Consider the following 27,881-nt stretch of genomic DNA (forward strand, 5'->3'; position numbering starts at 1 on the left):
ACAAGTCACAAAGTCAAACCAGGTTCAAGGGGGAGGAGCAGCAAGTCACACTGCAAAGGGGCGTGGACACAAGGAAGCATGACTGAGGGACATGATGAAACTAATCTAACCCAAATCCTCTCTCATAAAATCAGTCTCTGGATATATTCCCCCTTAATAGCTTCTTATTTGGGGAGAGTCGCTCCCCACAAGTGGTTCGCAGCTTCTACAGGAACAGCGGGAGCAGGACAGAAGGAAGGGTCACCTGCTTAGGTGGTCAGATCTGTCCAGTCCGTCCTGGCAACAGACGGGCTGGGAGCTGTGACAACCACGTAACTCACGTCGCCAAGGCTGATCTCAGGGAGGTTTAATGAGGCAGCTGATGTAATTTTTGAACTGCTCCTCAAATTTCTTAAAACAGACAACCGTAGTGAAAAACAGCGTGCCTCAAAGTAACTTCTGATTTTCAATCAGCCGGGAAGCTCCTGATGGACAGTTGAGTAGGTGACGAGGTTGGAAGTGAACGGCTCTCTGCCATCGGCCCTGGTCATTGCAAAGCTACAACGCTTGCAGCGATGCCCAGCCCTGATGTGAAGAGTCTTCTACCGAAGCAAATCACTAGAATGAAAGCAGTTAAAGCAGCTTTCCGTGTGGCAGCCGGAGCCACTGCTGGTGTCGGGGCAAGAGGTCCTTGTCTTGTCGCAGAAAGAATTCAGCAAAGCAAGGATTTATTAAGGGATAGACGGTACACTCTCAAGGAAAGAGCAGGCAGACCCAGGTGGGTGGCTGCCCCGAGTGTCCTTGGCAAGCTGGTTATAAGAGTGTAAAAATGAGTGGGCAGAATATTCACCAGCAGGAAGGGGCTTGGGGGTCGTGCTTCCTGACCTTCACCCCAGCTCCACCTTCCCGGGTGGGGAGGAGGGATTTTTCGTCCTTATTTAGTCTTGATCAGGAAGTTGGATGAGGTCATAATGATCAAAAGGTTGCATTCGTTTGGTGCGGATTCCTGTCCTGTTCCACCCTTCTGCCTCCAGCACACTTATCAACCCAGAAGGTATGGTTTCTTATCAGTCCAAAGGATCCTGTTTTTCTTGGTCTGTCCAAGGACCCTCGTTGTTCACAAGATGTATGGTTTTCTGCCATTTGCCCACGTCCCCCTTTCTCTGCTCCTGTCTAGCTACCTGCCTGCTCTAACACTGGGACTGTGAGAATGAGAGTATTTGTGACAATTAGAAAGAGGTGCCTCTTTCTCCAGGGGCTGCAGCTCCACCCCAGAGTGCTCAGATGGGGCAGGGCAAGCCGGGTGCAAGCTGGATTCCAGCCCCCCTCACCCCTCAGCCAGCACAGCCTGCATGTGGGAGGCACTGGCCCTGGCCAGGTGGCCAAGGATTGTCGCCGTGAGCAAGGAAGGGTGAAGAGCAATCTGACTCAGAAGCAGCAGTGCCGAAGGGACAGAAGATGGCAATAACCATCATTATTTCAACCGGTTCCAATCCATCCTGCAGGTTTTCCCCATGAAACAGAAGAATGCAACATCTAATCTAATGAAAATATCTGTAATCTATTTTCAGGGAGACGGGAGATAGGAGGACAAATTCCCTGATAAAACAAATTCTCACTGGAATCTTGGGGAGTAGAATTAATGTTTCAGAAACAGATTAATGGGACAGAAAACACTCTGTCAACATATACAGACCGCCAAAGAAAATAACGAACGTGGCAATTCAAGAGAGGGTGACAAAATTAGGGAGGACAGTACATGAAGAAGCAACTCAAGATTAATTGAATTTCCTACAGGAGAATACAAAACAAATGGGAGGCACTTATCAAGAGTGTAATTGAAGAAAACTTTCCAGAGCTTAAAAAAAAAAATCTGAAAACTTAAAAACTTAAAACTGATGTCTAGGTTCCAGAAGAAAAATAATCAGACTCTAGCGTCAGAACACATTCTAGTGGCATCCTTAATCTTTAAGAAAAAAAAGTTCTTCTTATCTTTGAACTAAAAGGAAGAAAACAAGGCAAGATATGCAAAAGTGATTTTTTTGGAAAGGTGCCTTAACATATTTAAATGGCTCGGAGAAGCAGGTTTGACATTTCTCAGGGGAGAGGGCGATACAACCGTGCTACAGAAAGCAAAATAACAAGATTTCTAAAAGTAGCAGAAAGACATAGATTTGTAAGAAATCTCAAAAACCTTTATCCTTAGTTTTTTTTCTTTTTCAGGAAAAAAAAATGAGTTACAGTCTAGAAAGCAATTTAGCTTTCACCTCCATGGTTTTACACAATTTGTTCTAAGAACTCCAATAATCTCCTAATTGCAAAACCCAGGGGTCAGTTTTCACTCCAGATTTTACTTGACTTTTCAATGAAATCTGAAACTTTTCTATAGACTTTGAAAACATTACTCACTGCTTTCTTGAAAATATGTTCTGCTTTGGATTCTGTAGCCCTTCTTTCTGTAGGGACTGTCGTAAGTAGAGCCTGAGAAGTTCACTAAGAATTAGATTTGCAGGGCTCGTTCCCGGAGATTCTGATTCTGAGGGTCTGATCTGGGCCCGGGAATCGGGTCTTTTATTATTTTGGGAGGGCAGGTAATTAGGTTTATTTGCTTGTTTATTTTTAGAGGAGGCACTGGGGATTGAACCCAGGACCTCGTGCACGGTAAGCATGCGCTCTACCACTTGAGCTCTACCGTCCCAACTTGATCTTTATCCTAACTGAAATGTCTCCTTGAGTCAGACTGTTCATTGATATTTAAATAAAATATGCTCTCTAATCAGTGTTTCTGGGTAGTCTTGGGCATTAAGGAAGGTGATGGGGACGGCACCGAGACTTCCCGTCTCCTGTAATCCGAGGTCCTGCGTCTGTGACTACTGCTCCTGTGGTCGGTGTCTTCCATGTCTTGCTCAGTCTACTGGACAAGTCTTTGATCTCTCTCTCTTAAAAGTGCACCTACGCAACGAAATGCAGCAAACTTTGCTACAGCTTTGGGTAGAAAAGGAGTGATGTGCAATAATGTTGCAACACGGTGGGGGAAAAGGCTTATAGATGAATCTTATACGTCTCCCTTCCTAAAATCCCCTCGGTCTTTTCCCTTCAGAGGGAGGGGCCTGGCCTACTTTCTACGTGGGCTTCCTAGTGTGATGCGAAGATAAACTTTCCTACCACTTACCTGTAAGCCAATTAATTTTTTTTAAGTCACTGCTAACACTCTTTGCTGTGATCCCTTCCCTTCAACACTCCAGTGATTCTCCATCCTCAGGGCACATTAGAAGGACTTCCTGAGTTGTTAAAGAGCCGCCAGTGCCCGGGAACCGTCTTCACCATCTGTGATGGGAACAGGTTCCGGCACATAGGACTTCGTAAGAAGCTCTGCAAGTGATTTTAATGTGCAGCTCCTTGGTCTCTAAATTTTTTTCCAATTCCTGTTTTTTCAGCCTCGGTGTTTGTAAACTGTGGGTACCAAAACCCCAAAGAAAGAATGATGCCTCAAAAGTCACTCATGATGAGGTCTTAACAATAAGATACAATCACTGTGGGTAGCGAAACTCATAAAATGAGCCCAATGCAAAGTCTAATACGGGTCTCGGATCTCTAGCCTTTGAGCATGAGGAGCGGATTTGGCTAAACAAGAATATGTTTCATAGATGGGAGAGAAGAGGATGCGTGATCTGGAGAGTGGAGGGTCTGTGTGGAAGGCCAGGGGGAACAGGGGAAGTTGGGGGGCTGGGGTACTTCCACACGCTCTGGTCACAGAAAAGAGGGGTGCCCCTCTGCTTTCTGAGGGGATCATTTCTTAACCTTCTCTCCCATCCAGTAGGTGGGAAACCAAAAATGATAAAGAGGAGTTAGCAGATCCTGCCTCTAAGGAGAGACGTGTGTGAAAGGTCGTGACAGGGATAGCTAGATAAGTCCTTCAAAACTGCACAGATTTAGGCACAGGTGGGACATTGTTATTGCTTGTGTTTGGATTTTGAACACATCCCTTTGCTACCCTAAAAGGGGAAGGGAAAAGCCCCCAGTGCTAGTCTTACCTGAAAAAGAAGAATTCGGATGGGAGAAGGAAGCGTTGTGTCGTGAAAGATTTTAAAGGTTTTTTGTAGCAGAGGGAAAGGACCCCTCCAAGAACGGGGGGTGGGCTGAGCCAGGGCGGAGAGCAGTGGCCTTTGCTCCTTCTCTTCTACCCTCACTCAGAGATGGCCTCTTGATTGATGACGGCTCTTGCCCCTGGGGTACCTAGTCATGCTCAGCCCCTTTTGTGCATGTCCTTACCCATGATGCACATGGAAAAACCCATGGTGGGGGCCTAAACCGCTGGGTTAATTATATTACAATGAGCATTGGCTCATGTCTGGTTAGGTCCTTGTCGCTACTACAGTTGTGGCCTCTGGGTTCTAACTGGTTTCTGGCCAACACTCATTTAGAGGAAAGTAAAGCCCCTTTATGGGGGAGGCAGGCACTACGCCGTCTTCCAGACCCTCCTTCCTTTCCGCCACCTTGTCTGCCGGGTGCCCCCACTTATCTAACTACCTCACACCTTCAGTCAGAAATTTGCTTTCTTCAGAAATCTTTATAAACCAGCTCTTGGCTGCTTACTTGCTGCTTCCTTAAATCTCCAACTAATCTGTACTCCTCGTCATTTCCTGATTATCCTCTTTCACTGCCAAACCGTCATCAGGACCTGACTCCGGATGCATCCGGCCCTGTGACTAGCTCTTGTACCAAAGCGGATGATCAGTAAAATCTGTTCAATGAAAGTACTACATTAAATTGGGTAGGATGTTGGCTTTCAACCAGATGGAGCAGCAATTCATTTACCCTCCCGTCCAAAACAATCCCAAAACGGACAAGATATATGAACTGCCAGTTAACCCTATGGTTTCCCCATCTTACTGCCTTGAAAGAGTTTCCAGAAACTCTGTCGTTGCAGACATGTTGCTGAGGGTCCAAGGCAGCCAGCATTCTCAGGACAGAGAACTAAAGAGAAGAGAGTTGCACAGAGCGAAAACTCCAGAGATCTCCAGAGAGCTGAACGTTCACCTGAGTACAGGGCAGCTCATAACCCATAAGGAAACTGCTTGAGTCCATGGAAAACAAACACTAAAAACATTAAAGGTAACAGTGCCTGGAATGGTGCCTGATGCCACCAACAAAGCTGGAAAAATGGGAAGATTCGCAGAGCATCTGGTAGGGTGCACAGAAGCTACTGGCTTTGGTGATGGGGAATAATTAGCCTAAGAGTGAGCAGCAGTCTGGTCCTGCTCAGCAAATGCCAAAATCAAGATCTGAAAGCATCAAACTGTTTCCGAGTAACTTAACTGAGCACCAGAACAAAGTCCAAGGGTATTTATAGGAATTTAAAAAACACCAAAAATTCAAAAAGATAAAGTTTATGTCTTGCATTTAGTTAAAAATTATAAGACATGCAGAAAAGTGGGAAAATATGACCCATAATTGGAAGTGACAGTAATAAAAAATGACCCAGAACTGACAACAACTGTTACAACTTTCAGGTAAGTAGTTTAAAAGAGGTATATGACTGTACTCCATACATTCAATAATTTAAGCAAAGGTATGAAAGACAGTTCTTTAAAAATCCAAATAAAACTTCTGGAGATAAAAGCTACAGTGTGTGAGATGAAACAACCTGACTGGGCTTAACAGTGGATTAGAGATTGCGGAAGAGAAAATTAGTGATCTTGAACACACAGCAATAGTGAATAGTCAACAGGAAACATGGAGAGAAAAAATAATGAAAAAGATAAACTGAAAGGATCACCAATGAGCTGTGAGGCGACTTCGAGCAGCCTAACAGACAGGGAATCGGAGGCTATAAAGGAGAGGAGAGGAATGCCAGGGCAGAAGGCATGTCTGAAGAAATAGTGGTCCATTTTTTTCTAAGTTTGATGAAAATTGTAATCCACAGATCCAAGGAAGCTGATGAACTCTAAGCACAAGAAATAGGAAGAAAATTAAGTGAAGGCACATCACACTACCACTGCTCAAAATTAGTGAAAAAGAGAATATGTTAAAGCAGCTAGAGAGAAAAACACACATTACACTCAGAGGAACAAAGGATGAGATTGACAAGTTTCTCACAGACAGCAGTGCAAACAAGTGACAGTGAAAGAAAAAACTATCAGTACAGAATTCTATACTTGGGGGAAATTTCTTTCAAAAATGAGGGTGAAAAGAAGTTTTTAATATTAGATTTCATACCTAATATGAAAAAGGATAAAAATATCTCAATATTTTATAGCGATTATATGTTGAAATGATTAAACATATGGTATATTGGGTTAAATGTATTATTCAAATTAATTTTACATTTTACATTTTAATTTGATTAATGTGGGTACTGGAAAATGCAGAATCACATACGTAACTTTGTTATATTGCTGTCGAATAGCTCTGGTATATCAAATCCATTTATGTTCTTCTCTGGAAAAAAAATACATGGTACTATTGATGACTATCATCTCCCAATATTTCTACCCTTTTTTATTATTCTTTAAATATTCCTGTGTTGCTTTGGTAAATTCCTCTGTACTTTGCCTACAAGCTGGTTCTGGAGTGTAAGAATTACTTGGAACAGATGAGTGAGATCACAGAATATTTTTATGACTTCTGTGCTTCAGTTGTGCACATGTTAATTCTACTCTTTTAAATATTTTGGTCATTCTCTTTGATAAATAAGAAATAATCAAAAAGGGAGTTGACCACTTACAGTCGATCACCTACTGCGTGGCTCTGTAAATCCCAAGTCGCTTTTATTTTCCCTTCTTGCTTCAAGCAGATTGAAAGTCCTTCTATGTTGGTGTTTGTATTTTCCACAAGCCTCTAGCTTCAGCTTGCATAAAGCAATTCTATTAAGTCTGTGCCATTCATATTTGTCCTTAGTCCATGATGCCTCTTCCATCTTTTGGATTTATTCTTCTTTTGCTTGCTTTTATGGGGCTTCTAAAACTCTGGTCTGTAAAGACACTGTGAATAGTTTCTAGAACATTCAAACAGTACACAAAGGTTTATCTGAATGTAAAGTCACATTGGCACTCCGAGGGGCGCCGTGGAGAGGCTGCCACCGTGCGCTGGGCTGCCATTTAGTCACTCACACCTTCAGGTCTATTTTTATAATTTTATGTTCCCTTTTCAAGGTTTTCTTTTCTGACTATAAATAAGGGTGATTAATTTGGAAAGGGAATCAAAGAATCAAAATGTTGATTGCCATATTATTTTTCAGTTTTTTCTTTTTGAAGAGATTATTTTCGTTCTCATCTGCAATTTTGCTACATGAAGCTAGAAAATTCTGCGTCTGTCTGTTATTTCTTAAGACCATCAACTGGAAAAAATGAGATTTGAGAAAATATTTTTTCAGTATATTTTACAATAAATGTATCCAAAATCACTTCTATTACATTAGTGTGCATTTGCAGCTGGGTATAACACCTGTGAAAACCATTTTATTAATTTCTTTACCAGTAAAGTCATTTATTAAGACTTAGTCCCGGGCTCTCTGATGGAAGCTCACAGTTCATTGTCTTAAGCTTTGGACGGGCAATTTCATTGCCTCCAGGAGGAGTCTGGTGCAATATGACCATCATTTGCACAGTTGACAGGCTACAAAGGCCAAATAAAATTCAAAGTTTGAGTGTAACCATAGACTTCTTTCCATTTATTTAATGTGATGCACAGATCACAGAGTAGTAAAAAATTTACATCTGAGTTTTTGTCTCTATTTAGATGGAGGCTGACAACAGAATTCTATTACTTACAAAAAATTACAACTAGCTACTTGACTTTCAAGGAGGAAATAAAGAATGAGGGACGAGACCAAAAGTCAACATGGCATCAAGTAAAGCGAACGTGGGCCTGGTTCATTATGAGACGGGACAAGTTTTGAAGAGAAACACAGAAGCTATGTGGAATCTGACAACTGAACGCGAGGAGTAGGGCTTAGGAAGAGAAAAGCTGTCCCTTAGGTGGGATGGGGTCAAACCAAGCTTGGAGTTGGCCCCGAGTCTTTCCACCGTGGGAGGGGGTGATGTTACTCTGCTGTATGAAGGAAAGAGAGGAAAAGAAAGATGGCCGTGGACTGAAATGAGAGGCAGGCGAGTCATTCGGTGGCTCATTTTCTGTGTAGCACACGGAAGTTGCTGCTGTGATACAAATGCAGTATCATTAGCGTGCAAGACTGAGGGGCTGAAGCATCCATCTCATGGGGACCATGGCCCATGTGTGGGGAAGTACGCTGGGTGCTCCCAAAACATCAGAAGCTTCTAATTAGTTCACAAAATGATGTGTGCCTCCTGAAGGAGGACATGTAGTAGAAAGATGCCAGGCAAATTGGACCAGTCCATCACATATAGGCATACCTTGGAGATACTGCAGGATCAGTTCCAGCGACCCCAGTAAAGTAAGTATCAAAATAAAATGACTCACACAAGTTTTTTGTTTCCCAGTGCATATAAAAGTTATCTTTATGTGATACTGTAGTCTATTCAGTGTGCAATAGCATGGTCTAAATAAACAGTATGCATACCTTGATCTTAAAAATATTTCACTGCTAAAAAATGCTGATCATCACTTAAGCTTCTAGCGAGTCAAAATTTTTCTGCTGTTGGAGGATCTTGCCCCAGTATTCAGTGTGGTGGTTGCTGAAGGTTGGGGTGGCTGTGCAATTTCTTAAAATAAGACAACGATGAAGTTTGCCACATCGACTGACTCTTCCTTTCATGAACAATCGTAGCTTGCAATGCTGTTTGACAGCATTCTACCCGCAGCAGAACTTATTTCAAAGTTGAAGTCAGTCTTTTCAAAACTTGCCGCTGCTTTATCAACTAAGCATATGCAATATTCTAAATCATTTGTTGTCATTTCTACAGTCTTCACAGCATCTTCACCAGGAGTAGATTCCATCTCCAGAAGCCACTTTCTTTGCTCATCTCTAAGAAGGAACACCTCATCCATGAAATTTTTATCATGAGATTGCAGAATTCAGTCACATCCTCAGGGTCCACTTCTAATTCTAGTTTTCTTGCTCCACTGAATTCTTGAACCCCTCAAAGTCATCCATAAAGGCTGGAACCAACTTCTTCCAAATTCTTGCTGACATTGATACTTTGACCTCTTTCCATGAATCACGAATGCTCTTAATGACATCTACAATGGCAAATCCTTTCCAGAAGGATTTCATTTTCTTTTGCCCAAATCCATTAGATGAATCACCATCTATGGCAGCTATAGCCTTACAAAATGTGTTTCTTAAATAACAAGACTTGAATGGTGAAATTATTTCTTAATCCACAGAATGAGTATTGTGCTGGCCAGCATGAAAACAACATAAGCCTGGTTGCGCATCTCCATCCGAGCTCCTGGGTGACCAGGTGCGTTGTCGATGAGCAGTCGTATTTTGAAAGGAATCTTTTTTTCTGAATAATGAGCTTAAATTAGCCAGTAAACCATGTAGTAAACAGATGAGCTGTCATCCAGGCCTTATTGTTCCAAGTAAAGAGCACAGGCAGAGGAGATATAGTGTAATTATTAAGGGCTTTAGGATTTTGGGGAGGGTAAGTGGGCACTGGCTTCAGCTTACAGTCACCAGCTGTATTAACCTCTAACAAGCGAGTCATTCTGTCTTTTGAAGCCAGTTATTGACTTCTCCTCTCTAGCTATGAAAGTCCTAGGTGGCAATGTATTTCAGCCGCAGGCTATCTCACCTACATTGAACACCTGCTGTTTAGTGGAGCTACTTTCGTAAATTATCTGAGCCAGGTCTTCTGGATAACCTGCTGGGGCTTTCGCATCAGCACTTGCTGCTTCACCTTGTACTTTTAGGTTATGGGGATGGCTTCTCCCCTGAAACCTCGTGAACCAACCTCTGCTAGCTTCAAACCTTATCTGCAGTTTTTTCCACCTCTCTTAGCCTTCATAGAGATGAAGAGAGTCAGGGTCGTGCTCTGGGTTAGGCTTTGTCTTAGTGGAATGTTGTGACTGGTCTGATCTTCTAACCAGACCACTAAAACTTTCTGCATATCAGTGAATAGGGCAGTTTTTCTTTCTTATCATTTGTGTGCTGACTGGAGTAGTACTTTTAATTTTCTTCAAGATCTTGTCCTTTGCAACTTAGCTAACCATTTGGTGCAAGAGGCATAGCTTTCAGCCAGTCTTGGTCTTCTACATGCCTTCCTTGCCAAGATTAATCTTTTCTGGCTGTTGACTTAAAGTGAGAGAGGGTTGCCACAAACTTTCAATTTGTGAAAAACGCAATCTCTGCAAAGTGCAATAAAACAAAGTATGCTTGTACAAGAATTTAGCTATTTGTGAATAAAGAAATGTCAGGTCTAGTAAAGTTCTTTGATAAACATGTTCATATCCTTAACACGGCTGCTATGTATTGAATTCCTATTATGCGCTGGAGATTTATCACAATATTGTCTATTACACTAACTGCAATTCTGAGGGTTGGGGATATTTGTCTCCAAGCAGGAGATAAAGAAACTGAAAAACAAACAGCAAAATGACCGTCTTGAGGTGCACAGCTGCCATGTGACAGAGCAAGAATTTGCGCTCATGTTTCTGAATCAAAAGAAATCTACATGTTGACGCTTTGGATCTGAAACCTACATGTTGCAAATATTTTGTTTTTTTAAGGTTGTGTGTATTTACTCATTTCATTTTCTTTTTGGCTATAGTCTCTTCTTTGCATGTAGAAATTCTCTTTTCAGGGCTTTTATTTGCTTAAACTTTATAGTGTTTTAACCTCTGGCCAGTCAGGGCTGGAATCAAGCCATGTATGTTAATGCCAGAGATGCTAAGATGTACAGAGAAAATTTTCTGAACAGAAAGACCTCTGGCAGTGAAAGGGGAGTGAATGGGGGAGGGGGCTGACAAATTGACAAGCAAGTCCTAAGAGAGCAGGTTATATGTAGATAACCACACACACACACACACACACTCCTTTGAGACAAGTCTTCAGTTAGCACATTAAATGGTCTGTCTACCTGTTGGATAGTTTGTGGCTATTCAATCCTGAGTTCTCCAAGGGTTGACTTTCATCTCTTTTTTCCATGAAGTCTTGGGTCTACAGTCTCAGGAAAAACAGCTATGTTCCTAGATTTCTGCTAGAGAAATCCTCAGAAAACAGAGCTCTCGGAAGGAAAGTTCCTAGCAAAGGAATCAGAATCTTTTCCGCCCATCCATAGGCATAACATATGATGGAATTGGCCAACGGGTCCTTCCCACCGGGTGGCAGTGTGAGGTAGAAGTGTTTTAAGTTGATTTTAGAGGTGAACCTTTTGGGGTCCTGAGTTTGAACAAGCTGTTTAAGCTCTGAAAGTCTTAAACAGATGACTCCTCTGGTGTAACGACTGGCCTGCAGTCCTCACAGGGTCGTGTTAATGTATGCAAAAATTGCTTTGCAAATGATACAGCGTTATCCATACGTGACCCTTACTGTTATTATCGTGGACTACTTGACCTAGAAAATGAATTCTTGAGGCCCTCAGTGTTTAAGCTTGCACAAATCTCTCCTTAAAGAAGCACCCTATTCAGCCTCTTGTAAGATTCTGCCACATGTAACCAAGTGTTCTATTTCCCCGGCTTGGAGACCATGCCCCAGAGAAGTGAGCTGGCACAGAAATTGCTTGTTCTTGGAAAAAGATGGTTAATCTCTTTCCCCTTATTTCCTGTGCCCTTAGTTTTGGCTTGAGCCATGCAATTCCAGGTACAGTCTGAGTTCACATGGAAAGATAACCTATCGGGAGGATGTGAAAGGAAGCCTTGGGGTGAGGGACAGAATGAGTAACGTGAAGATGGGGATGTCAGGGCACGTGTAGGACCATCATCAAACTTCCAGGTCCTCCTGCCCCCATCCTTCCCCTGGATGGAGCTCGGACCTCTTGTCTCCTACAGCTTCCAGGCAGGCGCCCTGTGGAGAGTAGCCTGGACTGTGGGGATCCAGAAAGTTACTCTCATTGTCCTGGCTGTTATACTGACTGTTGTTTTTTTTTTTTTATCATCACTATATCATGAGCTTCAAAATTTAACTTTTATACAGGAAGCCCTCACTTATGAATGTAAGTTACACATTTTACTTTCTTTATTATCTACCCATACATCTGCAGTTCAACTCTTGAACATGATTGGGTTTTTCATTTCTTTGGCTCTTAATTACATGTATTTTCAGTACACCTCTAAAGACACTTGATACCGTAAAATAGGTAAATTTCCTGTCTCATGATGAAACTGGTGGACTCCTAAAATATATAAATGTGTGTTCTATTGATAACAACAAAAAGACCTTTGAATTGACAAATCGTAAACTTAACCAGAAGAAAAAGCATCTACGGACACCGAAGTCTGCGTGAGACTTGGTGAGATGGCTGGTGGTCAGGAAACCAAGCAATGGTTTCTCAGAAGAGGGGCTAGAATTAGTAACAGAGCAGACTGTTAGTTTATGGTTATGCAAAGCCTGTTACTTCACTATACCTTCTAGACATAACCCTTTATTCCAAGCCTAATTTGAGCTTGAAGCAGTTTATGGTTTTGGCTTTAAAAACCTGCACCAGCCAGCTCCCCGCAAAACCTAGCCACATAAGCTATCCACAGTGTGTTTGCATGAAGCTCCTGCCCAGCAGTTAAAATCCTGCTGGGAGCTCACTTTGTGTTTGAGTTCTATATTTTCCTTGCACAGAAATTAATGGATATATTCTTTCATTTTCTTAGGATCATGTAACTGTTAGAGATATCAAAAATCACATGCAACTGAATTTTGAATTTGCACACAGCTTTATCTGCCTTAAAGTTACTGTCTGAGGTCATTATACTAACAACAAGTAAAACTTTAAACTGTAAGGGGAAAATATTGTCATTTTAACCACCTTGTGCTGGGAAGACAAGCCAGATGAAAGGCTGAAAAATTCTACTGCATTCCAGTAAAAAAAACAAAGAAAACAAAAAAATTTTATTCATCAAAATCAAACACAAGAAAAGACAACTCAATAGGAAAAGTTGGGTCAAAGACAAAAATAGTATTTCCCAGAAGCAAAATCACAAATGGCCAATAAACAGTTGAAAAATTTTGCTTAACTTTATTCGTAAATAGGGAAGTGCCAATTAAAACTACCATGTTATGCCATTTCATATCTATCAGATGTGCAGAAATGTGAAGTATTGACAAGGACGCAGAATGATGAGAATTCACATACACTGCTGGTGGGACTGCAAATTGGTTCAATCACATTAATAATTATGATTATAATAAAACTAGTGTTAGGCAGTCTTTCAAGTACTTTGTATATGTTAAATCATTTAATCCCTTGGAAAATCATTTGGCACCATCTCCTTAAGCTGATGATTTTCCTCCTGGAGACTCAGCCATTTCCCTAGTAGGTGGGCACCCCAGAGCAAGTCTTGTAACACGCACCTCAGGAGATTTACTAAGAATGTTTACAGCAGCACAATTTGTAGTAGTTAAAAGAAAATCATAGCAATTAAAATGTTCCTCAAAAGGAGACTGGATAAGGAAATTTTGGTCAATTCGTACATTCACCCTGAAAAAAAGAAAGATCATCAAATAGGTGCCATTTTCATAAAAATAGAAACCACATAAAAGGGATGGGGTGTCGGGCTGCACCCACCTTGTAGGCCTGCAAGCCTGGGAGCTGCCCAGTCTTGAGACCAAAGATGGAGCCCAGATACGGTGACAGAGACACCAGCGGCTTGTTACAGGGGACCTTACGTGGCTGAAGCAAAGTGGTCCTGGGCGACGCCCCTCTGTGGGCGGCAGACGGCAGGCGGGACGTGGAGCAGTCGTCACCCCTCGGGGGAGAAGGGGGCTGCCATTTACAGGGGGAATTGACCTCGGGGGGCCTTGAGCTACCTGCGATTAGTTAAGCCCTGTAACTAAGAGGGCTGGGCAGTCACGTGAGTGAAGCAGCGACTGGTCGAGCAGGGGGATGCCCAGACAGCAAGGGAACAGCCGTCTTGAAGGGCCTGACCCAACACGGGGTCCAGTTAGGCAAAAATATAAACTGTGGCTTAGGGATTCATTCCTACTGAGAAAAACTGTGAAGAAACCCAAGGGAATCATAAACACCAAACTTAGGGTAATTGTCTTGGGTGGAGAGCGGGAAATGCGATACTGAAAACACATCAAGGAGGGTGAGTGCTGTTAGTAAGCGTTCTTTTTCTTAAGCTGTGTGTTAGGACACGCGCTCACGTATACATTGCATATATCTGTGTTTGACATACTTCACAGGGTTCTTTGTAAGGAAAATAAAAACACAAATGGTCTTGATCGCATCACTGCCTTTATGGGTGAAGGAGACGAGGTCAGAAAGCCCTCACGGCGCCTGGACAGCCCTGAGCCTGCAGACGGCAGGCACTCAGTACCTGGAGTAAAGGAGCTTGGGCTGATGGCTCTGAGAGCTGAGTTTGCAATTTAAGCATTTCTTCTCCGGTTTTCTCTTCCTAAGGTTTGCAGAGGTGACGTTTCAACGAAAATACGCACTCTAACAAAGTATTTTGACTGGCACCGTCAGTGCGTTTTATCTTCTCGCCAGAAACTCTGCTGTAGCAAGTATTTGTCAAGATGAAGAACGGATCAACGTGTGGCGCTGAAACAGCCTGGCTCAGTCCTTTCAGTAAATTTCAGTTCCAAGCTGATACTCGCCAGAGCATTCAGCCCTGCTGCCTTTGTCCTTTCCCTGAGGGCAGGGAGCGCTGGAAGAGGGGCTTTCCGCCCCTGCCGCTTTACCAGTTTACTGGCTGAGCAAGTCACGTACCTGGTCTTGTTTTTCTCGTTAGTAAAATGGACATCATAAATGAATATAATTATCTATCTATCTATCTGTCTAATTATCTACCATCTCTCAATCACTTGGAGAAGCGCCCAGCAGTGCCCAGTGCTATCTAAGCCTTAGTTATTATTGTTATTATATATTGACCACATACAGAATATTGGTTTTAAAACAAAATGCTACAAATGGCAGTATTTGATAAAACTGTGGTTCATCTTGTGAAAAGAAAACAGACTTTTAACACTGGAGAAATAATCACAAATAAACCGGAGAGTGTGGAACAGGATAATATTATAGTCAAATTATTCTCAGCTTGTTATTTCTAGTGAATTCATGTTTTATATAAAACTGCGTTATAATTTATCTTAGCATTTATATTCATGTCCAGCCTCAAGAGAATATAACAATACTATGTCTGGATCATGTTATTTTACTGAACGTAAGTATTGTAAATCACAAGCACAAGCTTTGACATCAGAAGACCGTTAAAGGCTTTACTTTTTTTTTTTTTTTTTTTTTTTTTACTATTTTTCAGTCATTTTATGCCTTTGTACGGAAGGCACTTCAGTAATGGGCTCTTTCTTTGTTGGACGGGGATGTGGTGAGAGCGAGTTTGCCCTCCCCAGCCCCGCCCTCTCTCCCTTCTTCAAGCTCCCAGCTGGGCTCCATTTCCCACCAGCCTAGAAATTAGATGTGGCCATGTGGTTACATTTTCTCTAATGGAATGCAAATGTGAGTGATGTGTGACATTTCCAGACATGGCGCACACCTTCCACGTGGACCCCTGCATGCTTTTCCCTTTCCTAGCTGACTGGGGTGTCAATGCCCGGCCTTGGAAGCTACATGTCTAAGATGGCAGGACTGACGCCCGTCTCCGTTCCGAATGATTCCACGGAGAACTGACCCATGAAACTGAACTGCTGCTCTATTGCATGAGTGAAAAATAACCTCCTATGTGTTAAGGTCCTGAGACTTGGGAGTTTGTTCCTGTTATTTAGCCTGCCTTAACCCATAAAGAAATACAAGATGTATAAATACTGTTTAGATGATCTCTTGGTCAAGTCATCCAACTTCTAGGCCTCTACCCCCTGCATCTGTGAAATGAGGATAACAATCTACTTAGAGTTTAGAAAATTAAGAGGTAAGCTATAAGAAAGTATAAACGCTAGAATACAAGCGAGTCATAACTAAAAAGGAGAGTATTTAAATAAGACAACTTTAAATCCAAATAATAGACTTAATTCTTAAGTTTTAAAAAGGATTCTTTTGGGATTATGCCATTCTTCTGAAAACGTTTGGTATTTTCCAAATACTCGCAAAAATGTCTAAACTCGTGTGCGGTATTCAAAGCCCTGATAAGTAATTCAATTTACCTTTTCAGGCTAATTTTCTGCCACTTGTTATTCCTACATTGTGCCCTCTAAGTGCTTCCACCCCTCCGTCTACCGGCTCATGCTGCTCCCAGTGCCTGAGATGCCCTTCTCCTCCGGGTTGACACTTCAGTTAGTCTTCAAAGCTCAGCTCTATTTCCTGCTCCATCCCTTTCCCTAGAGGGGGAAAAAATCATTCCTACCCCTGTGGTCCCATGGGACTCTGTAACTTTCATTATCCACGCTACTTGGCACACCATGAGCTGGGCTTTACCTCTGTCTCCTGGGTTATTCATTCGACAAATATGTGCGAGGCCCCTACTTCACGCCAGGCATGGTCAGGGAAATAGGGATAGAGCAGTGGGACGTGGCTATGAAGACGAGGACAGATTTCAGGAGTCCTTGTACCTTCACTGCTTAGCATAGTGTCTGAAATCTAACATTCAATAAATACTTATTGACTGAATAAAGCTATTTAATACTCAATATTAAAAGTGTGTCAGTTTTAGTTACGTGTTGTCTCTCAGCTTCAAACCCACTTTGACACCGGCTCTGTGATGATGCCCAGAATTCCCATGTGATGTTAAGCTTTCTCAGCTGGGAAAGCTGGAGGGACACTGCAGGAGCAAGTGGCCTCTCCTGCTGGCTCCGATGGTACAGCACTGGCCGGTGGTATGGACAGGAGGACAGCGGTGCTCTGCCCCTGCCACGTACCCAGAACGTGGTGGCCTTTTGATGCTGGAGCGCCAGCCCGGGCTAGCATCCACCACTTTGCAGCCCTCTCCTCACGCTGCGTAACCACGGGTCCCCTGCTTGCTCTGGAGGCACCCCCCCTCCTTTGGATGCTCACAACCTCCTTCACTGGCTGGGGCTTATTTTTGCCCCAGAGAGTTGTTTCCTGCTTGCCTGGAACTGCAGGGAAGCTTTGGTCTAGGGAAACCAGGGAACTTCTCAGCCATCCAACAGGCTGTGATGCACCTTCTCCAATGGGGTCTGAAGCCCAGGCTGCGGGAGGCTCGCCCCTCCAAGTCTGTTCTACGGCGGGCACTCACCTTCGCCCTGGGGAACCAGGCAGAGTTCTCTTACATCGTGTATTTACTCCTTCATCACGGCTTAACATGTCTTTATATTAAACTCTCCCTGTTTATATCACAGGGTAGGTTTTTGCTTGTTTGTTTTTTGGTCTCCTGATTGGACCCAGACTGATACAAATGGCAATACAATTAAAGTTAATTAGAAATATGAAAGTGAATATATGTATGTATATGTATGACTGAAACATTGTGCTGTACACCAGAAGTTGGCACACTGTAACTGACTGTACTTCAACTAAAAAAAAAAGTAGGATTTCTGAATGTAATTCAAATTGCTCAGAAACTTTAAAATTGGAATATAAAATATATTTATTTAAGCTTCAAACCATTGTTGAATTTTACTGTTTCATATAAACAGTAAAATTCATACACATGAGAAACTATGACTTTTCATCCTTTAAGTATTCTATTTATAAAATCCTTATCCTGGTTTCTGTGCTATTATTCCCCATTTCTTTTGTGTTACTCTGAGATTCTGCATATTGTAACTAAAATATAATATATCCTTCAATGTTTAAAAAGATTATATACATATATCTAAAACCATGGAAGATTGAAATATTATTATATTTTATTAAATAATTATGATTAAAAAAGATAGCCAAAATATTATTTACTGATTCCTTAAATACACTTTTAAACCTCTTACCTAAAACATAAATTTCTGACCCACTGGAAAAGTGAGCTGCCTCACAGAAATATTTAATGTTACATAGGGATTCTCCATGTTAACATTGACTCCATTAAGTTATTACTTTAAAAGGTACCTGGTCCTGTCGTTACGCACTAAGACAAAAACCCAACAGATAAACAACACTGGACAACTATATGCTAATATTTTGAACTAACACTTCAAATATATACTGACCATATATTTTATTTAAAGCTTAAACAGTAATTCTTTTGAGAAGACAGCTTCTATTGTCATGAGAGTCTACTGATTTTTTAGAAATAAAGCCGCTCCACACTGAATCCACTGGTCTTGGTTGCCCCCACATGGCACGTCGATGTTGATCACCACACGACTCCTCTCCGCGCTGGTGTAAACAGGCAGAGATATGCAGTCGTCAGTGGAGTACGGACCATATGCGCCCTGGTTAACGAGAATTAACTTTGTTTTAAAGTACAGCAATACACTGTGTTGAAGCTGATCATTAGATAACTAAAGCTACAAACACAAACCCCTTCCAAATAAGATTTATTTAACATTTTATTATGAAATGTTTTAAATAGAGACGAGCATAATAAACCTTCACCATTCAGCTGCAACAAGGACCACCTTGTGGCCAAGAGTGTTTCATTCATAACCTTCCTCTGGTCCCAAATATTGGAGTATTTTGAACCAAATCCTATACATGATAAAATTTCACCTATAAATACATAAATATGTCTCTAAATAAAATATAAAATTATCACAATTCTATCAACACAAAAATATTAACAATTTCTTATATCATCTTATACCCATTGTCTCATTATCCTGTAACTTTTAAAAGATTTTTTGGTAAGAATCATAACTCAAATAAAGCCCATACTTTGCAGTTTGTTGATGTGTTTCTTAAATCTCCTAAATTTACAGGTTTTTTCTCCTTTTTTTCCTTGCAATTTGTTTGCTGAAGAGCTATACCAAGAGTTTCCCGCATTCTGACTTCTGTTGGCTACATTCGCATGGCGTTATGTTCTGTTCCCTGTACTCTTGTAAAGTGGATCTGGAGGTGAGTTCAGATTCAGATTCAATGTTTGGTAAAAACACTGGTGTATACTTCCATCAGGAGACATATAATGTCCAGCTGTGTCTCTTTTTAGATACTAGAAGCCACTGATGATCATTATTTATATTCAAGATTACAAAATGATAAACTAATTCTATCATTCCTTCTTCGTTTCTGGGCAGAAATTCGATAAAAAGAAATTTCCACTTATCAACCTTTTGATTACCATGAGGCACAGTTCATATAGGAAAGGCTGGATAATTCTATCCAATTCCCCTCTATTTATGTGCTTTTAAAACAATGAATTCCTTCCCTAGTATACTATAAAGGTGATCAGTGACCCCGCCCCTTTTGAACGTATCATAATGAACTGGTGGATTTAAACATACCTGATGTTTCAGTGCAATGTGATTATTATCTTATTGACGTTCAAATTGTCAGTCTTTAAAGCTGGCTCCTGAGGTTTTGTATTTTTTGTTTTTTTGATATGCCCCTAGTTGTCTTCAGCAGTTTTCTTACCTTCTAGTATGTCACGATGTTGTGTTATAAGCTCATCTTATATAATTCCTGTCCCAGAAATCAAAAACTAGCCATTACTCTGAGGATCCTTGGTTCCTTTAATGAGAAACTATCCCATAATTTTGGTGCTAGGAATGTCTGTCATTCTCCCTCTTGGATTTTTCACTGACTGGATCTTAGAAATAGTACTTTTTGAAGAAGAACATCAGAAGTTCATAAAGTAATTCCAATTCAAATTTGGGATGAATGTTTTTATTGAATTTGTATAATTTTATTCAGTAAATGGATTATTTTTTAAGAGCTGGAACAAAACTTGAGAAAAGTTAGCTTCACTCCAGAATTTTGTAAGTGACAAATCAGAAACCCATGGAGAACTCACGAGGGTGACTTAGTTAAGCAAAGCTGCCATAGGTAGTAGTGAAGGTGAAAAAAAGTCTTGGCGTTTGAAATATTAGCACCTAAAATCTCTGCTATTCTGTTACTTTTCAAAAGGGAAGACAACAGCATTTATGGAAATAAGTCCTTTCCAGGCTCAGGAGCACTCGTTCAGGAGCCCTGACCCTAAGGAGACTCCCCTCTGAGCACCAGTTTCCCTCCCCGAACAACGCTGTCCACCTAACAGAACGCCGAGTGATTCCGATGACGGGGCAGGAGCTCCTCATGTCTCTAACTCTTAGGACTACATATGCATAACTTTTCTTTAATCCCTACTAATTCTCAAATCAATTAGAAAAAAAAAATCCCAGCTTTTTACCATCTACCTCATGTCATGGATGGTGTTAGGATGAGAAATGAAAATATTTTTCTTCATGAAAAAATGAGAAACAAACATTCTACTTTTAAGTCTAGGTGAGTATTACATGAAATTTTGATTCTCTCTTCCAGTCTTTATCTCCATCGCCCCTTAGCACACATGAAGACACTGTTCTGACTTCCCTAGTCCTTGATATAAATCAGGTGAGTCCCTTAAAAACTCACTCATTCCTAACATTCGTAAACTGTAACCTGATTTACATGTGACAAAAGTCATTCTCTATGAAGAATAATTACTCAAATAGATAAAAAGCCCATCTGTCCTGAATCTTTCTGGTTTTCTCTGTTCATATTTGTCAGTTATTCACTCATTCATTTAACAGCATTTATGTGCCAACGTTGCACCTGGAATTATAAAGCCTAGGCGTTTCAATATATACCTAAATAGAGAAAATCATCAACTTCTGTGAAGCTTAAGATTCAGTTTAAGAAACAACATACGCATCCAATATTTAGAATACACTTTTTGGAAAAATGAGTATTTTGGAAAATCAAAATTAACAAACTACTACCCTGCGATGCATTAACCTAACAATGATTAACAGAGAGAAATGAGTGCTGAGTTGGCCCTCAGGAAAAATACAGAATTTGAATTAAAGAGAATTTTCAACCATTACTAGTCACTGCCTAAGCTCTTCCCCCTTCTATTCTGCTTAAACAGCAAAGCTTTAAGATTCAGAAATTCCTGTAATTTTCAGAACTCCTCAGCCATTCCTAAAGTTAATAACCTTAGTGCAGGCTTTCTTTTGGTATCGCCGTTAAATTCTTCAGCAAAGAGCAGACAAACATTACATATTTGTTGTACTGAAATGATCTGGATCTCTGAATGTCTATTTATAATCCCAGGAATGGTCTTATATTATCTTCCTCTGCCACCTGATATTTGCTTTGCTTCCCATAACTACTGTGATCAAAAGTAAAAATAAAACATCACATTGAAATGGTTTATAACACTTCTCCTTTCTATTCAGAAGATCTTCTATCTCTTCATTTCAATGCTAAGCAATTTTCTCTTTAAATTAGAAATGTTAAGAGTAATGCAAAGCTGATCCTTTGCATGTTCGCTGTCAATCTGCTGCTTGTTGTATGCATTTCCAGGTCCTTCCAACCTGCTTTGGGTTGCGGCTTTCTGGCTGTTTCTCAGTGAGGGTGCAAATGTTTCCAGCGGAACGTACAGTGTTTTAAAAGCAAAGCCCCACAGCTGCCGCTTAAACCTGTGCTTACCATTTCCCAGTCTCTCACGTGGTAAATGTTATTAACCTCCTGTAAAAAAATTAAATGGACTTGCTCTTAGGCCACCAGTAAACAAATAACCAAAGTAGCAGGGCTAAGTACTTCGGCATTCTCACTATTAGCTACAATACTTTGTGCAGACACAAGTTCCAGAAATATTCTTTTGCTGAATTAAATTCTTACAACACAATTCCCATATTGCTTCTCTTAACAGACAAAGCTTAATTAAGACCCTGCTTGGTTGAAATATTTGGATGAAACTAAGATTTTATTGATAACTATTAATAAGTCCACTAAGTGCTCAATTAATGCAAAAAAGGACATATATTAGGAAGACTGCAAATATTGCACATTACATTGCATGTAAACAAGTTAGTCTGACATAATTAAAATTTAATTAATAATCTATATATTGTGATTACTTGTGCTCATGCCCAGGCCCCAGGGAAAGTGACTTAAATGTATACACGGACTACAAATAGAAGGCACTGTGCTAACGCACAGAAGAAGACATTTCACAAAGGCAAGTGGTGCCATTCAGTATCATTTAGTCAATAAACTAAAGAAAATAACAAAATAAAACACTAGAAAACAAAAAAACCCCAAGTCACCCCAGTTAATTCTGTTAACTATCTGGCCAGTATCAACTCAAATTTCATTAAAATAAAACATTTCTCATCAGAAATATATTCATGCATAAGGTCCAACCAACTTGTTCTAACATTTGCTTTCTGAATATTTATGAACCAAGTCGATGAATGGTTATTTTTTTAGAAAAGAAGGTATTAGGAAACCAGAGGTTCAACATACAGAAAAGTTGCATCATTAGTCATGCAACCCTGGAAAAAAATAACTACCTCCAAATAAGGAACAAAAGAACCTGCCAACAGTGAGTATCTTGATAGACTTTGTTCTGTCAAGAACGTCTAGCTACTCCTTAAAATGTATCTTGGTAGAGAAATACTGCCCTCATACTTTTCAATAGGATGATGCTAACAACATTGCTTTCGTAAGTCCTTAAGGGGAAAAAAACCTGTCACACAGAAAAGTATTACTTAAATATTTGTTATTTTTAAACCAGATTGCATATAAGGCAGAGGTTTTAGGATATAGCACCTCATACACATGATGAAAATATTTTAACATCAAGAAAAGACTTACTGTGAGTGGCTTGTGTAATCATTTCACAGCTATAATGAAGTTGTTTCTGATTTCTTTGTGCCAGTTGTGGTACCTGTTTGAAGGTCCGGGCCGGTGGGGTTCAGGCTGGTTCAGGATTTCTGTGCTACTGTGGGGCTGATAAACCTTAAGTAATATTTTTTTACTGGGAAGATAGAACAAAGGCAAACTGACTTCCTGTGGAATGTCAGAACAGGGAATTACGTAAGACTGATGGACCTCACAAGGTGGTGTTTCCCAAACTGTGTCACGCGGAACACGAGATCCAGACGGAGGGTGGGGTGCACGTGCGTGAAAAGGGTTGCGTGTTCGGCAAACTTCGGGAGTTCTCAGAGTTTTTAACAGTCTCAAATACATCATGAATTTCCAAAGTTAAATTTGTTTATCAATTTTTTAGAGAACCATTGGAGAATAATGTAGTATAGGACACTTTAAAGGAAATGCTTTGGAAACAGTAAATCCTTTCTTGATTAAAAATCCACTAGGGAAATCTTAATTTGGACCAGTATTAATTTAACCCAAAGCACTGAGTTGGAAGTGGAACAATCTTAAGAATCTGCATCATGAATGAATGAATGAATGCATAAAAGAATAGCGTGAGTGTAGGTTATAGTATCTTAGGGCACACAGATAATGGTGAACAGAACAAGTAGGAAAATATTACCACCAGCCTTCACTTCCTTTTAATTCTACTTGAGCACTCCTGATTTTGCTGACTGGCAACATACATCACGTTTATAACAGAAGCCAACGGTAGACCTCCCCGGGCCCCCAGTAAAAGGCTTATTAGAATGTGTTGTTCATCTCCACTGCTAGGAATTGCCACATATTAAAACAATGTCAAAGAAGTTCTTCAGTCGTCTGCAACCTAAAACGTTCTTTAAAAAATGTAGGTGTTATCTGTTATCTATCTGGTAGAATTGTTATTCAGATTACTAGGTTGCTGGGCGCGTTTCTGCAAATTACTGAGGACTATTAAGTGTCAGATAATATTATGGAACTAATTTGTGAAAAAAAACCCTTCATACCTAAAAGGGATTAGCCAGCAAAGTTCTGAATTCTGTTATTTTATCCAAGTTTACCAAAGGATTCTGAACTTTCTGCAATAAAGTAGCGGTAAGAGTAAGTGGTAAGTCTTCTTTCTTGTTTACATAAATTGATGATGATGGTTCCTTGGATTTTATGCTGGTTCCTTCCCTCTTGCTAAAAATGCATTAAAATACTGATGCCCCTCTGCCAGATTCTGTAACACTTATTAAAAACAGACATACCTGCCCTAAAAAAAATGCTTTCTTGAACAAAATAATGTTTAACTCAGGCATAAGTTGGAGAGTTGGATAGTTTGACAGTTGGCAAGCTTTCCTGAAGAGGCCAGACAGTAAACGTATTAGGATTTATGGCCTGTGTGGTCTCGGACACACTGCATACCCAGCTCTGCGGTGGGGGTCTGAAAGCAGCCACAGACAACATCTACACACACAGGCATAGCTGGTTTCCAAATGAAACTTTATGGACGCTGAAATTTGAATTTCATATAATTTTCACATGTCGTGAAATATTATCCTTCTGAGTGTTTCATCAGTTTAAAAATGTAAAAATCTTTCACGGCTATGGGCTGCACAAAAACAGGCAGCACACGGGATGTGGCCTGTGGGCTGTCGTTTTCCAGACTCTGGTTTATACCGTTTGGTTGGCTCAGTATGAGGCCTAAGATTTAAGAGCGAGCACCTGGTTTTGAATCTCAGTTGCCTACCTATTAATATGTTATCTTCATCTTGGTCACAATGACATAATCTTTTAAACTTAAGTCTAAATATTTTGTATTCTAAACACTTTGCACAGTGCTTGGCAATTAATCAATAAAACAAATGCTAATTATTAGTTTAAACACTCGTGCTACCACTGGGGGGGCCCTAACAAATCAGTTTCCCAGATTCTCAGTTTTCCAGCCAAACAGAGCGAAAAAGTGCTTTACCAAATGCAGAGGACTGCTGTGAAAGGCAAGTGTCACTGCATTTCACCCTGTGCCAATCATCAGCTGTCTCAGTGCCAGACTGATTTTCTAAAACTACAAATCTGATCTTATCACACCCCTGTTCTGCACTCTTCATGGTTTTCTACGGATCATAACAGCCTGAACTCTGTGGTGTGGCTACGCGGCTTGTCATACTTGGTCTCAGCCTTCCTTTCTAATCACATCCCCTCCCACTCTTCCGTATGAACCACACGGTCCAGATGTATCCCAGTTCCCAGAACAACCTGAATTCTTTTCATACCTCCACGCATTCAAGAATGCTTCCCCTTCTACATGGAATGCCTTGCCCCTTCCTTTCTTGAATCTGTCCTTGAACTTTTCTTCCTCCTACTGTGACTACGGTTCTGAGAAGCTGCCTCCTCTCCCTGTGAGGTCCCCTGACTTTCCCTCATCTACTTACACACAACAGAGTTGAGGGTCTCCGTCATTTGCTAAAGCACTTTGATGCAAACCTCTGTGACTATACTTCTGTGACTCTGAACTGCGATCGTTGCTTTACCTGTTTGCTCCCCAACTCAACAGAAGACCCTTTGATGAAAGAGGTTTATTTTTGTTAAGCCCAGTGTTGAGAATAAGGTATGTAAGAACTCAAGTATTTAATGATGAGCAAAGGCACTCAGTACACAGTAGAGCACTATATGAAATAAGATCATTATTACCACAGTATAATAAAAACACTGAAAAACACTGGCATCAGGACCAGTTAGACCTACCATGTGTGATGCACTGCTGGGTACTTTACACACAGGAACTTATCTAATCCTCAAAGCGGTCCTACAGAAACATCACTATCTCCACTTTCAAATGAGGAAGCTGGCTCAGCGAGGTTAGGTAATTTGCCCCGAATCATCTGGCTCATATATTTGGGAGCTAGGACTGGAATTCGGTCTACTAGACTCCAAAATTTTGTGTTCTGAAACACTTAGCAACAGGCCTTATAGTCTCTGCTTTTTCAGCTGATACAGAAGAGGCAGCCTGAAAGCAGGAGGGTCAGATGGAAAGAGGAGGCTCACTGTAAAGGAAGGTCGGGAAAAAAGAGGTGGGGAAATGCCATAAATCCTTCCTTCTCGTGTTATTCAAAATTGCAAAAGCCTTGGGGAAAAATCCCTTTTATAAAAATAAAAATTTCAGATTATCTTTCAGTCATCTTTTTATTGGCTAAATACTCCAATTAATTTTACCTCTCTTTATGTAAAGAGCCTTTTTTTTTATCTTTCTATTCTGATTCTGATTTTTCAAAGTGGGGTAAATAAAGTTGGGTATTTTCCTTTCTCTTTCTGGCTCATGTCACTTAGAATGACTATCTTGTAGTAACCTTTGATGGAGAAAAACATGAAAACGGATATATGTATGTAAATGCATGGCTGGGACATTGTGCTGTCCATCAGAGACAGACACATTGTAACTGACTGTACTTCAATAAAAAAAATGGGCAGAAACAATTCTTAAAGTAAAATATCGCAGAGGGCTAAATTCCAAGTCTTGTCGTGTTATGTTGCTCTTCATACAACCCAGCAACAGACTGGCTTCATCCACAACAACATTACATTCCTGATTTGCATTTAGTGCACGGTCAGTTATGTGGGTGTTGCTCCATCTCACTTTCTTCTGTATTTATGCCTACTCAGTTATTCTCCAGGCTCTGTTTGGACTGCTGGGGTTTCTCCTTAAGTGAACCAGTTTATACATGTCCTACTTCCCCCCCCCCATCAAGGTCATTACGTGGCTTTTAATTTTGTTTGCCAGAGAGTTAACACTTCATAGACTCTGGACTCATCTGAATTCCTCCGTTATCGTGTACAACTTTGTATGTATGGCTATAACCTTTAGCGAATCCCAACCTTAACTTTTACATGTAACTTTCAATTCGGTGCACATACCTAATGTGTGCAATCCCTAATTTGCCAACTTTTTGATGTAAATTTCTTACAGGAATTAATAGACAGATTGAAATAAAATACAGATTATTTCAACTTCTCCCCTCTGTGTCTATTATGTTACTCCACTGCTAGAGAAAATGAAGCTGATACGGAGGGAAAATGGGGAGTTTCAAAAAAATGCATGTTCTCTTAAGTCAGACAATCCCTCTGAGCAATGACTACTAATTATTGCTGCAGCTTTATGAGTTTTTATTTTAAAATAAATATTCTGATGCTTTTGATTTTGTTATTTTACAAAAAGAATGACAATGATTGGAAAGTTCAATGGACCATTTCCCAACTAGAAAACTCATTTATCTCGTAGTAAGCAGTAAAGGAAGTAGTTTTGTTGGTAATTAGATCAAAAGTTTGAAGTTTATTTACATATATTCATACTTATCTTTTTAACTTTCCGTGTTAAGAAAAAGTTATGTGCTTCACCTACAGCTATGTCCTACTTCAAAGGCAAATATCCCCCAATTCTACTGTTGAAAGTTTTTTCAACAACTGAAGGTTCTGAAAGGGAAAAAGTTAACAGAATACGTCTTTGTCAAGACAGTTTTCCTTGTCTGCCAATCAGCAGCCCAGAGGCATGTTATGATGTAAAAGCCAGATGTATATTAACATCCTAATACTGTTGATTTTTGCATGCCAAGCTACGGAGAAGTTACATGAGCACACAGTTCCTCATTTGAAAATGGGAATAATAATAACCACCTTGCAGGGCTGCTCGGAAGAGTATCTGAGGTGAGTATACACAGTGTTTAGCACAGTGCTGAAAATAACAGGAAAACTAAACATGTGGTAGCTCATAGTACCACTTCAGGCTTTTTTATTAGGCTATAAATTACTTAAAAATTAAAAACCACAATGTTATTCTTTCTATAGCAAAATGAAGGTTTTAAACTGCCCTATACATCTTAAAAATTACAAAGGACACAATATTTTGACTGTAAATTCATTCAAATACAGGTGAGATTGGAAAGTGAACAAAAAATATATAGGCCAAGAATATCTTATTGAAAAGATAAAAATCTAAGAATGAACTGACAAATTAAAACTTGTATCTGTGAGAAATGCATTACCTGCGGAATCCATCCCATAAAACAGGGGAGAACTGACGATACACTAGGAGAATCATGCTGGTTTTCAGAAAGCCGATTTCCATCAAAACTGCACCCTTCCAGTAACAAGCCGCTGATCTGTCACAGAAACACACAGACCATTAAA

General features: G+C 40.4%; 1 protein-coding gene across 3 annotated transcripts in view; it reads right to left on the reverse strand.

Moving 5' to 3' along the window:
- Window positions 1–17,789: 17,789 nt before the first annotated feature.
- DYNC2H1 (dynein cytoplasmic 2 heavy chain 1) overlaps window positions 17,790–27,881 on the reverse strand; it is a 265,953-nt gene continuing 255,861 nt past the window's right edge. For all 3 annotated transcript variants that reach the window (XM_072968893.1, XM_072968892.1, XM_072968891.1), the window contains exons 88-89: window positions 27,737–27,853; window positions 17,790–18,334 (exon numbers count right to left, since the gene is read on the reverse strand). In XM_072968893.1, coding sequence (XP_072824994.1) covers window positions 18,176–18,334; window positions 27,737–27,853 — 276 coding nt within the window. In that variant the 3' untranslated portion in view covers window positions 17,790–18,175. The remainder of the gene's footprint in view (window positions 18,335–27,736; window positions 27,854–27,881) is intronic.

The sequence above is a fragment of the Vicugna pacos genome, chromosome 10, assembly GCF_048564905.1.
Source record: "Vicugna pacos chromosome 10, VicPac4, whole genome shotgun sequence".
Taxonomy (NCBI): domain Eukaryota; kingdom Metazoa; phylum Chordata; class Mammalia; order Artiodactyla; family Camelidae; genus Vicugna; species Vicugna pacos.